The sequence below is a fragment of the Periplaneta americana genome, chromosome 9, assembly GCF_040183065.1.
Source record: "Periplaneta americana isolate PAMFEO1 chromosome 9, P.americana_PAMFEO1_priV1, whole genome shotgun sequence".
Classification (NCBI taxonomy): domain Eukaryota; kingdom Metazoa; phylum Arthropoda; class Insecta; order Blattodea; family Blattidae; genus Periplaneta; species Periplaneta americana.
The window spans coordinates 51,242,383-51,258,701 of NC_091125.1; the positions used below are offsets into that span (position 1 = coordinate 51,242,383).

Here is a 16,319-nt window from a genome sequence, read left to right on the forward strand (position 1 = left end):
TTCTCCTCTGAAATTTTTACATCCTCCCAAACGCACTGAATTATTCATTCCCGGAGAGACTGAGGATTTTTTTGCAAAGTTAATTATTTAATTAAGAACATGAAAAGGATCTTATCTGAATTTCGGAAAGTTGCTCAAAATATCCTCCATTAATATTGTAACTCCGGATTACGATATCTGTTTCGTATGAAAAATATGGAGCCAACTATTCTTCGCGCATTAACCGCAAACCAAACACACACTTTTGATCATGTAGTAATGGGATTTCATGAGAACAAAATGGATTTTCGGTATCCCAGTCTCGAGTGTTCTAGATAACCCTATTCAACATCTACTTGGAGGATTTAGTGAAGAACTGTTTTGAGAACGTGGGAAGGATGATAGTAGGAGGAAGAAGAATAAAGTGCATAAAATTTGCTGATATGGAGTTATTAGCAGGAGACTACACCAAGAGATATTCTATTGGAGCTAAGTGACAGCTGTGAGCTATACAGGATGAAGATAAATGCAAACAAGACGAAGACAATGGTTATCGGAAGAAAAATAAAGAAGGTAAACATGCGAATTCGAAACGAGGCAGTAGAACAAGTGGACAGCTTCAAATACTTGGAGTGTACTACAGACACCGAAAAAAAGCAGACAATATCACGCCCGTAACTGCCTGCCGTCAGGCTTGGGTTCCGGCGCAGCTGCAGAGCAAGTTAAAAGTTAGGACTGGCCCATTCAGCCCGGGTTTTTTAAGCCCAGTTCAGGCGGAATCCCAGAAAGCCTGTCTGTGTGCTCGTTTTGTAGAGTGACTTGTATTCATGGAAGCTAGTCTATTTACTGGTTAAGATGAAACACTATTAGTTTGAAATCTAAGTTCGTTGGCTATTTATTAAAAAAACAGCATTACGTGGTAAAATAGGCAGAAAATTGACGATATATGTAAAGGTTTAATTACAAGCAATCATTCAGAACAAATTTAAGCATTTTTATCTATAAAACTACTAATGAGTTTCAGAAATAATCTGACCTCAGTTCTTCAGAAGTCTTGCAACAAATCTCGACAACAGATCGATACAAAATGTAATCAGATTATCACATGAACAAACAATAAAACATCAAGCAAAACTGGTTGACCTCGGTTGCGCAGGTGATACAGCGCTGGCATTCTGTGCCCGAGGTTGCGGGTTCGATCCCGGCCCAGGTCGATTTCATTTAAGCGTACTTATTGCGACAGGCTCATGTCGATAGATTTAGTGACATGTAAAAGAACTCCTGAGGGATAAAATTCTGGCACACCGGCGACGCTGATATAACCTCGGCAGTTGCGAGCGTCGTTACATAAAACATGATTTGATTCCAAGGAAAACTGAAAGTGACGCTAGTCCCATAGAAAATGTGAAGGTGCTATTTAAAAAGAATTGACCATCAGATTTTCACATCATTTATGGTGAAAGAAGCATTTCATATCTATGTAAATTATTTCAACTTCGAGATAGGAGGTGTATAACAGCTTTCGAAAAATACACTGACATAGGGAAACCACCTAGAGAATTCAATCCTCTATTCCATGTTGTTAACATTATACCAATTTCATCTTCCAAGTGTGAAAGAACTTTCAGCATCATGAATATCATCATGACAGAAAGAAGGAACTTTCTACTTGTCGAATGAACTAGTTCCTTTATTAACCAGTCTGGGATCTCCTTTGAACGAGTTCAATCAAGAGCTATATGTTATATGTTATTTAGGGCCAAATTAAAGAAGTACCTAATTTCTCACGCCTTCTATTCTGTAGGTCAATTCATGACATTCAATAACACTTCATGAAATTGATACTAAAACTATGTGTTGTACTAGTAGACTATATTGTAAATCTCGTCTGTATATATTTCATCTAGACTGTGACTATAAATTAAGATTTTATAATAGTATTAAGTTTTTTGACTTGTTCCATATTCTAGCTGTAAGCATGTATGAATACCATGGAATGTTAATAAATACAATACAATACAAAGTCTTGGGTGCAGGCAGGAAGAATCTTGGCAAATTAGACAACTTGTCGGAAACAAGAAATTACAGAAAACATAACTCAGTATCGTTTCTTATGTAAGCTATTACATTAAAGGCGAGTCTTTCCAAATATTTTTACAGACTGAAGCTCTGATTGTGACACACAGTTTCACAGTTATTAAACGATCAATAACAATTCCCATAAGAGCTAGACAAGATTAAGCAATTAAATACTTAAAACTCTCTTATTCAGTTTTTAATATTACAAATGAAGCGAAAGAAGAGAAGACGTGTATTCCTTGTTGAATAGCTATTCTTATGAATATACAGTCGCATGATTCACATTTTCAGGTCCAGAACAGAAGGTGCATTATATCCCGAACATATTAGTCTTACCTTGTTCGGCGTTTTCATTTTCCTGGATTTCCGCTTCATTTCTACTTTCCTGAATTGCAGCTCCATTTCTACTTTCCTGGACCTCAGCTTCAATTTTACCTGCTGAAAATCCAATGTATATACGAGGTTCTTTCAAATCTGTGATGAGACTACTTTCTAAAAGCATTTTTTATCCAATGGCAGGTACCTGACTTCGTGTCATTCACTCAAGCGTCCACAACTGTTGTTTGCAGACAATGACTAACGTACAAAAGTTATAGTTGTTTTTGCCGCCATAGGCGTTGCCCTCACTGCACCATGGGAGGCGAACTACGTAGCACTGTATGATGATCATGATTAATGGACCAGTGGTGGAATTCTGGTAGAGAAATAGGAATACTCCGCGCAAACTTACCGGAGGCTTCGAACTTACCGCAAACACAGTCTTCGTTCATCACAAATTCAACGTGCACCCACTGGGATTCGAACCCGGGTTACCAGCGTTGAAAGCTGACACTCTAGATGTTCAGCTAATTATGTGTCTTCTAGAAATATTATACCCTAATGAAAACTGCACAGAATATTTCAAATCCAATTTTGAATGTATATACAATAATATAAGATGTAAGAACTTAATTTACTTTGCCAACAGATATAAGGCTGATATTCTTGGTCTGACATTTTACAAGACATAAAAGGAAGACTTTATTCTCAACTGGGGAGTCATTCCCTGTTTTTCGCCAGAAGTAGTTCGTATAAACTTGAATTCATGAATATTCGAGAAGAGCTCATTGAATTAAAACAAGTTAAATCTACACAGGAACGAGTAGTTTTAAAACTCCCTCCCGATGCTAATATTCCTGTTTAATTAGGAATATTTTATGGAATTTCAGAGCATCTAGCTTGATAATAATGAAAAGATGGCTGAGGGCAGAGCGTGATCACGCCTAAATATCTTGTGCGAAGTTGACGAATAATAAACTGAATTTAAAAATGACAGTTTCATATTATAATAGGATATTCTGTTAGGTACCAGTATTGTGATCTTAGGAAACATATGCCTAAGATAGGCCTCTGTGATGAAATCCCGAAGTGAGCTATACAGGGTGAACCATAAGTAATGTTATTTGTTTTGGTGGAAGATTACTTTAGTACAGAGCAACACATAAGTCGAACACCATTCTGCTGTATTTCAATTAGTTTTTCAAGAAAACGTGTATTTTAAGAGACATAAATTATGCGATCGTCCAACGCTGTAGGGAATGCCCAGTATGTTTTTGTGTTGCTCTGAACAATCTGGCTTGTTTTGAATAGAGGAGTGGGAGGTCATTTCCATGTACATTGTTTTTAAAATCTTAAGAAAAAATACAGATGACAAACAGTTTATTTTTTGTGTTTAAACTGTGTTAGGGAACGGAGACAGAAGAATATCCATTTCACATTAAAGAAAAGAACTTGGAAAATGTTAAATAAAAATCACAACTAAAGAAATATTTCTACACTCACATTTCAATTGAATGTTCTAGAGAACATAAACAATAATGATTCCTATTTCATGTTATAAAAACAAAATTTTAAAACATTTAAAACTGTATAGGAGAAAACAGAAAATACGATACGGTATGTCTATTTTACGTTAAACGGAATAAATAAAAAATTATTGTTTTTAAACTCTATGATTTAATTTTAATTACCGGTAATTATTCAGCAAACAAAGGGAATAAGAAAAACTTTCCGTTATACAAATCAACTTAATGATTTAAAACAACTCCATTTGCCGTACCATAAGCACTTTCTTCAGCTAATTGGAAATAATTCCCTCCCACTATAATTTTTAAAGTAGTAACCGGTAATCGTACATACAATCGAATCAAATTTCTTTAAACGCAATTACCTGTTATTATGATGTATCGAAGTATGTATGATATTTCAGTGCAGGAAATCTGAGTTATCATATGATGAAGGATGGGTGGAACGGAGAAAAAATTCTTTCCGGCACCAGGACTCGAACCCAAGTTTTCGAGTGAGAGAGAATTAATTTGTAGCGTTTCGTACTTTGCGAGATTCCGGCAAAAATCATCTAAATTGGGCATAAAGCCATATTTATTTAAAGCCAGTACCATCCGTTTTGCGCTTGCTGATTAAATGTGTCTAATGTTGTAGCAGAAGAGTCGCGAATACGCTTTCGGATGGTCTTTTATGTTTTTCTCTTTCATTTAACTATATACCGCAATTTTGGACATATTATATCGCTTCATGTATTGTCTTCAAAACATGAATAACGGAAATTTATTGTCTTCCATGCCTTGCATTGCAATATTCGCTCAGTAAATACATATACACGACTTCATTGGTATCAGAATAAGTAATGTCCTCTACCATCTATTAAATAGAAAGTAATTACTAAGCATCCCTAGCACCAGCACACCAATCACAATATCCATAATCTTGAATGAAAAATAATTGTACGAGCAAATGACGTGTTTAATAACTGAACTTAACTAGGTTAAAAGCAGGCCTAGACTCAGCGAGGATAACAAAGAATGTTAAGGTGTTGTAGGCACATCCTGTCACACAGGTATACGGAAGTAAGTAGCACACCCGCAATTCCTCTTGTTACTGATTGGCAAAGTTCTCCCTAACGTTTTTAAAGTCAATGGTGGGAAGCTTCCTTCTCTATAAAAACAGAGTATAGCCACGCTCATGGAGTTGGGACGGAATAACAGGAGTTGAGAGCCTGCCATTGCACACAGAAACACAGCAACAGACGTACCTACAACAACTGCTTTATGGTTACATAAGATTTATTCCACTATTTATACAATAATAAAATATTGTGCATAGCTTGTTGGCCAATTTCTGTACTTCGACATTATCTCTAATGGATACTGTCGCTGGGTTACAGGGATTTTAAAATAGGCTTAATTTATGGTTCACAAAAATAATAAATCTTTTTCATAAAAAGTCAGTATTAAGTATTAACTGTAAATATTTCAAAATGGGATGAAAATTTGAGATGCATTGGTACGTGCATTAGTAATTTTTTTAGAATTCAGACTACATTATATCATTCACACCATTGTTCAATGTTATTATAATATGCAACACAATGTACTCAATGTGTCCACAAAATTTTCAGTAGTTGGTAAACGATTATTAGCACAAATTGAATACCAGCGAATTTTTCATATTTCTATTACGATATTCCATATTTTGTGTCTAGTAGTCTCTTTCTTATAGTGCTTATATACCGCAAATTTAACCTGTTAATATATTTAATTATATATTTGATGCATTTTGTCTCATTTAGATTGATCAGTTATGTCTGTCATTAGCTTATACTTTTAATAAAATGTTTATTATATAACAATAACAACAACAATAACAATTTAAAGGGGTGATAATGAGACAGTTCAAAGTCACACTTCTAACAAAATAGTTTTTGTACGAATTCGTTTCTTATAGGCCTACATATGTAGAAGCTACTAGTAAAATATTATAAAATTTACTGAACAAATGACGTAAGTATACGCTGAAGAAATTATGACACCGCACCTAATAGCATTAGGCTAAGAACTTTCAATATAAGTTATATTTATATGTATGTATATGTATTATCATCATTAAATTCGAGAAACATTCCTTCCGGCACCGGGAATCGAACCCGGGACCTCTCAGCTCTGCGCGCTGAGTGCTCTTTCCAACTGAGCTATGCCGGGACACGATCCACGGTGCCGGCCGAACTCCTCTCGTTGTAATGTGGATCGTGTCCCGGCATAGCTCAGTTGGAAAGAGCACTCAGCGCGCAGAGCTGAGAGGTCCCGGGTTCGATTCCCGGTGCCGGAACGAATTTTTCTCGAATTAAATGATGATAATACACATTGGCTACTTCATAGTAGTCGTGTAATATTCAATGAGGTAGGCGAGACCTCATATATAATGAATATGTGATGTATATGTATTTATATGTATACTATTTTGGATCACTACCATAAATATAAAGCTAAATTTTTATCATCCGATCATGGCCACAACACAAGAAGATACAATATTTCGCTCCCCCTCATTGAACCAAAATGTAAGACTGAAGCAGGTCTAAGGCACAGTTCTAATTACGATCCAAGATTATATAATGATTTTATAAAGAGGAATCCTAAACTAAAATTATTATTAAGCAATACATTATTCAAAAAACAAGTGCTTGAACTGTTTTTAAAACTATAATGATGTAAATTCTTATTCTTCATTTATTTTTTGCTGCCACTTTAACAATGTTGTATTCTTAACTTAGTATGTTTATGTATACTGTAGGCTAGGGTACCGTTTGTTTGTTTTTGTTTTTATTCTTATTCTTTTTAAACTTTATGTGTAATTACATTTAACAGTTTAATCACAGTTGTGATTATTATTATTATTTTTTTTTTCTCCTTCTGTCCACTTTTCATTCTTGGCCACACCCGACCGCAAGCATCTTGCTTTTTCGGGTGTGACCCAGTTACATTGTATTTATACAACAAATTGTAATATGTAGGCTATTTTACTATGAGATTGGTAATCAATTTCGAATTTTGAAGAATATTCATATACGAGTATTACAATAGTTGTAAAATATTTGTTATTATATGTAATTTTTGCTTGCAATAAAATCTTTGTAAAAATCTTTGTAAATTAAAAAAAAAATGCTTTTCTGCGACATCTTGTCTGTGTGGCTTAGGACTGTATCATTCTCACCCCATCAATTTTAATACTGAATCGAAATTAATGGTATGTGATAGATAACTGATAAGTATGATTCGGATAAAGTAACTATCAGGATAGACATCCTTGGTCCGTGCGTTTTGTTTAAAACATTAACTAGTGGTCGCTTATTCCCCAGCCAGTTCACTGATGTTTTAGCTAGGAGTGGGGAGCTCTCTTTCCATCAGGTAGTGTTTTAGCTAGTGGAAGGGGGTATTGTTTACTAATGTAAGTGGAGGTCCTATCCTATACGGCTATACAGCCTATCCTGATACACCTACTTTATCTGAAACTTACTGATAAGTGTGTGTGCTTCTTTGCTTGCCTACGTAAGTGTGTATGCGTGCGCGTATGTATGTGTAATGTATTGTATGTAGATTTCTAATGTGCTATATGTAAAATATTATGTAGTGTATATTTACCTTTACGAGCACAAATCACTTAACCCGAACACTTGCTGCTGCACACATTATACAAGTACTCACTTCGTAGCATACAGTTCGAGTTAAGTAGTTCTGATACAAACCTGTACTAATCTAATAAAAAAAATATCTAATACAAATTAAGTCCAATGACTGAGGTGTAACATGATTACTTAAATCATTAAGAGATAATCGTATACCTGGTGTACTGTTCAGCGATTTTCGGCACATCTTTATTGCTTTCTTCGATATATTTTTAAATTTCTTAAAGATATTTTTCATATGAGAATATATTTCAAAAGCTCCGGTGTCTTCATCATCATCATCATCTCTCGGGGCACACAGATATGATGAGTGAAGCGTTGTAATCACGAAGGCAAAAATTATATTTGGTACCTGCAAAGACCACATTCAAATACAGCATTAGTTACATGGCTATTGAAATATTTCTTGTACTTCAGTTAGATTCGTTCGAGTGTATTTTTTTAGAACGAACTCTCTCCGACAAAATAGGACTAATTAACATATCTTTAACTAAAATCAGGGATGATGGGGAAGGGCACATGTATCAATTTGAGATAAGGAACCCTGGTCCGGAAATGACTGAGTCGAAAGTTATAAGCAAAAATAGTTGTGTGGAAATGAAATAATTTTATTCCTCTGTACACCTTATTTATGTGTATTTATCTGTACATCTTACACATACTGTATTCATCTGACCTTTTTTACGTTTTCTACCTATAGTATTCCGTTCAGTGCGCTGTCTGAGGGGTGGGGACAGGAAACTACACTAAAGCAATGAAGATAGCTTAATGTGTAACGGACATGGTCGGTCCTGATATGCACGTCTGTAGACAGCAGTGTATGTGTTCAAGTTGCAGTGTCCAGTCGATCAGCCCTAGTGAAGTGGAAGAGTACACGAGAGCGGAATATGTAGACATGATTTTCGTATAAGGATGAATCAATGGGAACAGTAGGTAAGCTCACAGATTGTATCGGGCAAGCACCTACGTAGGAGACATTCAGTCAATATCATCTTTTCACGACTGTTCCAAAGGTTAAGGGAAGGAGGGCACATAGTGCCAAATTACAATTTCATTTCCACACAACTATTTTTGCATATAATTTTCGATTCAGTCATTTCCGGACCAGCGTTTCTTATCTCAAATTGATACATGTGCCCTTCCCCATCATCCGTGAAACTTAGTAACACCAGCCCGAAAACACTCTGCATATATACACACATTTAGACAGCCAATCTCTCATGAAATCGAATAGTTAAGGTGCATGGAGTTACTGATGTATGTATGCATGTATGTATGTATGTATGTATGTAATGTATGTACGTGGTGTGTCTAAAAAGTTCGGTGAATGGTGTCATATCTGAACGGCAACTTGGCGCATGTGCTTGCGCATGCGCATGGTTCTTCAGAGACTTGGGGAGAATTGATACACAGCATGCAATGCATGTGACTGGCAGTGTAAACAGACTGCGACCAATTGAACGTAGTCAGTGTGAGAGGAAGTGTCACAGCGCAATGCAGCAACGTGTAAACATCAAGTTCTGCTACAAATTGGGGACACATGGAATGTTGGTGCAGATGTACGAGAGGGAAGCCGTGAGCAGAAAATGTGTTTACGAAAGGTTTAAACGCTTCCGTGAAGGGAAGGAAACAATTGAGAATGGGCCACGTTCAGGTCGGCCATCGACAAGCAGAACCCCAGAAATGATCGAGAAACTGCGACAAATGCTGGCACAAGATCGGCGACTGACTCTAAGATTGATTGCAGAGGAACTGGACATTAGCAAGGACACGGTGCACACCATCGTCCGCGATGATTTGGGTAAGCGGAAGATCTGCTCCCGATTTGTGCCGCACAAGCTCACAGACGAGTAGAAATCAAAACGGATGGAAACTTCTGGTGATTTCATTTCCATGTGTGACCAGGATCCATTGCTAAAAAGTTTGGTGAATGCTATCAGAAAACAAACAAAACAAATATACAAACAAATTTTCTTTATTGCCCTTCAAAATAGTCGCCACCCGCTACAACACACTTTTGACAATGTTCGTACAGCTTCTGGAAACTATCAGCAAAGGCCTCCTGTGGAATCGATCGCAGAACGGCTGTCACACAATCTTTGATGGCATTCACGTCCGCAAAACGTTCACCTTTCATGGCCGCCTTCAAGCGGGGAAACAGGAAGAAGTCCGCAGGACCCAGATCAGGGGACTACGGAGGGTGTTCAAGAACAGTAACGATCTTCTGAGCCAGGAATTGGCGCACACGGATCGCACAGTGTGCAGGTGCATTGTCATGGAGCAGCATTCATTTTCCAGTCCTGTGCAACTCTGGCCGAACCCGCCGGATACGCTGTAGCAATCTGTTCAAAACGGACTGGTAAAATGCAGCATTAATGGTTTGACTGCAGGAACAAATTCCTTGTGGATGATGCCGTTGTTGTCAAAGAAGGCGATCAACAGTGTTTTCACCTTGGATTTTTGCAGACGGCTTTTTTTTTTTTTTTTTTTTGGTCACGGGGAAGTCGGTGAACACCATGACATCGATTGCCTTTTGATTCCGGATCGAACTGATAGCACCAGGTCTCATCTCCTGTGACGATGGTTTTCAGAAGCAATGGATCCTGGTCACACATGGAAATGAAATCACCAGAAGTTTCCATCCATTTTGCTTTCTGCTCGTCTGTGAGCTTGTGCGGCACAAATCGGGAGCAGATCTTCCGCTTACCCAAATCATCGCGGACGATGGTGTGCACCGTGTCCTTACTCATGTCCAATTCCTCCGCAATCAATCTTAGAGTCAGTCGCCGATCTTGTGCCAGCATTTGTAGCAGTTTCTCGATCATTTCTGGGGTTCTGCTTGTCGATGGCCGACCTGACCGAGGCTCATTCTTAATTGTTTCCTTCCCTTCACGGAAGCGTTTAAACCTTTCTTAAACACATTTTCTGCTCACGACTTCCCTCCCGTACACCTGCACCATCATTCCATGTGTCTCCGTTGCAGTCTTCCCCAATTTGTAGCAGAACTTGATGTTTACACGTTGCTCCATTGCGCTGTGACACTTCCTCTCACACTACACTGACTACGTTCAATTGGTCGCAGTCTGTTTACACTGCCAGTCACATGCATTGCAAGCACATGCGCCAAGTTTGCCGTTCAGAAATGACACCATTCACCGAACTTTTAAGACACACCACGTATGTATGTATTGTATGTGTGTATGTACTGTATGTGTGTATGTTCTGTATGTATGTGTGTATGTACTGTATGTGTGTATGTACTGTATGTATATAGATGGATTTATTGAGTAATATTATACATACAAATTTTATATTATCATAATTTTGTCTAAAATCCAATGCACGGGTCTTCTGACCGTACGTGCTTTGTACCCGAAACAAGTCCTCCTTGTATCTTCCCCCCCCCCATCTGTGATTACATCCAACTACTCTCTAAAAGAACACACATATTAAAATGGAAATGGCACAATAAAACACATTATAATATATATTCTAACCTAAAAGACCTAAAAGTGTACAGTTGGGTGGATACTATTATCCCTTCCTCAGTTCGCGTCGCAAACTTCAACAGCTGCAGTTCTAATCTTCCTCGCCTTCAAAAGGAACAATCCTGTATTTTGTTCCCATTCTCTATTCCCCATGAGGTCAAGACAGGCAAGCGAACTCCTATTCTGACTTAGCATCGAGGGTGGTAAATATTTTCTCCGTACATGTTCCAGTTCGATACACAGTAATAAAATATGATTATAAGAATCCTTTTCTTTGCAAAGCGGACAAAGACTCTCCCCTTCTTCGTTGACAATTTTATTACCCTTCCATGCCCCCAATCTTAGCCACGCTAAACCCGTTTTGCTGTCTTTGTTACAAGAATTTATGTATTCACACCTCCCCCAGTTAAGCATGAAATCTGATTGTAAATGTAGTGAGGACTTTTCCGAACATTGGAGCTCAATCTCTTGCCTCTCGATATCAATTAAACGCATCTTCACATTACGCCATACATTCCTCCTGTTATTTTCTCCTTTCTCCCATACCCATCCCATTCCTATATGATGCAGCCCTCTCTGCAGTTTATAAATCCATCCCTTTTCCCAGCCCTCTCTTTGTTGAACTTTGTAGCAAATCGCCCGTATTTTATCATCCTAATTTTCATATGAATTACCTCGTTTTGAAGCCCAAACTCCTTTAGCACCCCGCAGTTAGTCAGGCCATAAGGCCTTCTTTTGCACTCAACGAGAAACTGCATAATAATAAAATGATGTATGAAAGATCAAATTCTATCGCGTCGTAATATATATATTTTTTCCGTATTGTGTCTTATTAGTATGGCAATTTACTGACCTACCCAAAACAAAACCACTCATGATGTATTATAAACAATCTTGCATTTCACTGACACTGCATCAATGTGCTTCTGAGCAACCCGTTTTCTTATGGTGCTTTCGTTATTTTAACAATCTTATACGCTCGACGAGAGTTTAACTTTTATAAAAGGACTTATGCTGTTAAAGTTCATTACTATAGAACAAAGATAATACAGTATAATAAAATAAGCACGATAAATTACTTTGAAGTTACAGTGCCAATTTTACTTTTAACACAGAATAATCGCCTTTCCTTTCCTATCGAAAGATTCTGTTTGCATCTCGTGGTGTATTGGCTAAGATAACAAGTTTGGAGATTATACTCTCGCGTATTTTCGATGTTAAAACACCACGAGTATAAAACAGTTTTAATAAGTTATAGTTTGCATTTTATTCACAGAGGTACAAAATTATTCTAAAATGTCAGTAATTAAATTTACATAATCTCTTTATACACATTTTAATTCGATTTAATTTCATATCCCATCGTTAACGATTTTATAATATTAACGTTATGCAATAATTCTAGTTGTGAAAAAAACGAAATAGCCTATGAGTTTAATTTAAATAAAAATAATTTTAAGCTAGACCGTAAATTATTGAATTCATGGAAATTTTATTCAACTCAAACATTTTAAATATTGTCAATATTCCCATATGAAGGACCGCGCCTGAGCACAGCCTCAGATCTAGACTTCAACTTATTTCACCTAAGCTAAGTCAGTGACTCAAAATTAGATTACTTATTTAGAAATCTATATTCGTGTTGGAATTGCTCGAAATGGACAATTAGTTGTGTATTGGTACCATGTTGCAAGAGGCACCCAAGGAGATCGTCATTTTGAGATTATATTATCGTCATCATCATACTTTATTGTTTTATTCTAGCTCAGATGGTCCTCCACTCAGACATTTTAAACATCTTTCTAATCTTCTCTTTACTCCGAATCGGTAATTCAAAATTTATATAGAGTTTGTTCTTTTATTCCGCTATAGGTTAAGCTAACATAATGTACGAATTTTGTATGTAAAACTAGCCAGCAATGGCACACGAGGACACACCTGAATTATGAGTGCCACTACACAACTGCAGATATATATAAAAAGGATATGCCACATATTACAACTTCGATACTTACGAGTAATTTCCCGCATGCAGCTATTATTAAGAAGAATGGAGCACAAGTCCAATCTCCAATAAGCGTGCAATCCTTCATAGACTCTATCCACTTTCCATGCAGCACTCGTAACACTGTCATAACAGACTGGTAAAAATTTGAAAAATTTGCTCTGGGAATAATTCCACTTGGAAATCTCTCCAAATTATCTGTAAATAAATTACAAAATTGTATTAGCTTTTACTACTTTCACGTCTTTCGTTTAATTTTGCAAGTTGTGATAAAATTTAGTATATAACTTCACACATATGTATAATATTTTTATTAGAATTTTTCTACAAAATAGTAGTTATCTTTCATCCAAAGAAATTGTGCTCCTCCACAAATCTCTATCCTCAGCATCTTCTTCAGTAAGATCTCTTCTAGTCATAGTCTTTCTGACACTATCCTAATCGACGACCGATTTCATACCAATATCTCGCTTTTCCGATCTCAAAACTGAATATTGCGTCTGTTGACTTTTCCGGAGGTGTGAAAGATTGCGTCATCAGGAAAACAAACTTACTTAAGGTAGTCATTGTGTTGTTCAATTCTTTCCAGAATGTCTGCAGCAAATGCAGCACTTCGGCAAAGGTCCTCTGGTAACAAAGCTTGCATGATTTGCACTTTGTACGAATGGAACAGCAGCAGTTTGTGCAAAAGTTTAACCACAGTAGCCTACTTTGAGGTACGCGAAGTTTATTTTAGACGCTACGCGTCGATTTTTTCGAACAGCGTTGAAAAGCTGTGCACACATTGTTAGTCCACCATTGATATCGATATGATATATTTCTCAAACCAGTAGTCGTTATTTGCAGTTGAGTTTATCTCCATACAAGACACATTTTCCTTGTCTACATGATGTTTTGCAGAACTTCATTTTGCAGTGACGCAGTGATTGTTATTTCAACTTTAAATATTTAAAACTCAGAACTTGTTGAATTGTGAATTCTGGATTGCTAATTTGCACCGTAGAGGTGTTTTACTTATTGTAATTTATATAGTTTTGTTTGTGTATATTTTCTTTCCATATTCTCTACAACTTATTGCGAATTGGTAAGTAATCTCTGTAGATAGTCTCTACTGTCTTAAATTAGCCCTGCGTAATCTGCATAGCAGATTATATTGATTTCTTTTGTGCCCATTATAATATGTCCTCGTTTAATTTTTGTTTCTTTAATAATTTCATCCAACACAGTACTGAATAATAGTGGCCTTAACGAATGTCCTTGTTCTTCTTCTTTTCCTAATTGCAACTTCATCTGTTAGCTTTAAATCAACTTTAATTTTTGTGAAATTGTTTGTCTTCATGTCAGTGGGACGAGTCAAATTGATACATTTTGCTACTTTAAAATTTGTAAAACAGAGTTTAATTATAAACTCTCAAATACTTTCTCTAAATCAATAAAACATAAAAATGCTGGATTGCGGTATTTTAATGCCTTCTCTGTGACATGTTTGACAATAAAATTGACATCGATGCATGATCATCCTATAAATCCTTCTTTTCTCGTCACTTAATGAAAAGATATGTCAATTTATTATGTATTATTACTTTCGTTGCTACTTTTAAAAGTATAGTGAGGTGGTTTATAACCTTGTAGTATTTTGGAGATTATTTCTCTCCTTTTCTAAAAACTAGAAATAAAATGTTTTCCATTCATTGGATATGGTTGAGTTACTGAAAATATGCTTATTAATTTAACTGTTTCTGTGATTATTTAATTTTCTCCATATTTCAGCATCTCGATGGTTATGTTATCTATCCCTGATGACTTCCTATCTTTCAACTTCTTTATGACATCTCGATCTCTTCGCCAGTCTGTTCTATGACTATTTTGCATCTTTCTTCCATATTATATGATTAGTTCAGCATCGCTGAGTAAAGGTTGAAGTATTTTATCCACTTGTCTTCGTATATTTTGTAACGTTTATAAACGTTCATAAATCTACTGTTTAGCGTCATTCCTCTGCTTACGGAACATTCTCCATATCTTGTTCTGTGATCCATAAAAATCTATTTTAAATTAGTAGCGTAAGCTTGCCATTAATCTTGTTTGATCTTTATGAGTCTGCTGTTAATTTCGTTTCTAACTTATTTATATCTATTAGGCCTATATTCTTCTTGAGTTTTTATGATTTTGATTTCAAATATGCTCCTCTTTCAGTTGTAAAAGGTAAAAGGTAAAGGTAACCCCGTAACATGCCATGAAGGCACTTGGGGGGCATGGAGGTAGAGCCCCATGCTTTCCATGACCTCGGCACTAGAATGAGGTGGTGTGGTCGGCACCACGCTCTGACCGCCTTTTACCCCCGGGAAAGACCCGGTACTCAATTTTATAGGAGGCTGAGTGAACCTCGGGGCCGTTCTGAAAGTTTGGCAACGAGAAAAAATCCTGTCACCACCTGGGATCGAACCCCGGACCTTCCAGTCCGTAGCCAGCTGTTGTAGATAATTTTTTCATCTCTCCACAAAACTATGGATTCGATTTCTATTTGTATGTGTTGTGTTCACTTTCCTTAGTCTCAATGCTTGTTTCTTTCAGTCAGGGATGTCAAAGCGACTACAGTGCGTGCTTATACTTCAAGGAATACATATCCAACAAGATTTACTTTTTAGCAAGATAAAGTACAATTATCGCTCTTAAGGAAATCTTGTGGGTTTCTTGAGAGCACGCAGTGCAGGCGTTTTGACATCCCTGCTCTACGTTTATTATATTATTCTTTAATTTCTTCCAATTCTCATTTATATCGGGAGCTTCATTTACTTCATTGCTTTTAGTTTTCGACTCTAATCTTTTTCATCAAGACGTTTTATTCTATCTTCTTCAAGAAGCTCGTTATTCAGTTTCTTTATATACTCATTCCTTCGTATCCTCATTTTGAATATGCAGTTACGAACTTTACACAGTACCTACCAAACTATGATCACTACCAGAGCTCAGTGTTCACACATCAATAATTTCTGAGAGACGAATAGATATGGTGGATACAGGACTTCATTCTTTCAAATCAAGTACTAGTGTCATGGCATCTATCACAGCTGCTGGAAAACTGCTGCCACTTTGTGGTTTACACAAGTAACACATAATATATAGAACTTGGAAGAAGGAAGGAACTAATAGGGCTGGATATAATCGGAACATCAATGGATGATTTGCTATGACTACATTTTGAGACTTGGTTTTTAGCAATTCTTTTTCACTTCGTGAATAAATTAAA

At 36.6% G+C, this 16,319-nt stretch overlaps 1 protein-coding gene and 2 non-coding genes across 10 annotated transcripts in view; 1 reads left to right on the top strand and 2 right to left on the bottom strand.

Moving 5' to 3' along the window:
• Window positions 1-16,319, bottom strand: part of LOC138705920 (sodium channel protein PaFPC1-like) — a 120,588-nt gene that overhangs the window by 52,071 nt on the left and 52,198 nt on the right. For 7 of the 8 annotated variants that reach the window (XR_011333859.1, XM_069834692.1, XM_069834693.1 and 4 more), the window contains exons 15-17: window positions 13,080-13,267; window positions 7,733-7,928; window positions 2,395-2,496 (exon numbers count right to left, since the gene is read on the bottom strand). Coding sequence is in view for 7 of the 8 variants with exons in the window: in XM_069834692.1 (XP_069690793.1) it covers window positions 2,395-2,496; window positions 7,733-7,928; window positions 13,080-13,267 (486 nt within the window). In the remaining variant the exon portion in view is untranslated. The remainder of the gene's footprint in view (window positions 1-2,394; window positions 2,497-7,732; window positions 7,929-13,079; window positions 13,268-16,319) is intronic. The other variant, XM_069834691.1, reaches the window with a different exon arrangement.
• TRNAC-GCA (transfer RNA cysteine (anticodon GCA)) lies at window positions 6,017-6,093 on the bottom strand. The gene has a single exon. It is a non-coding gene; the product is annotated as a tRNA-Cys (tRNA).
• Window positions 6,143-6,219, top strand: TRNAC-GCA (transfer RNA cysteine (anticodon GCA)). Its single transcript has one exon. It is a non-coding gene; the product is annotated as a tRNA-Cys (tRNA).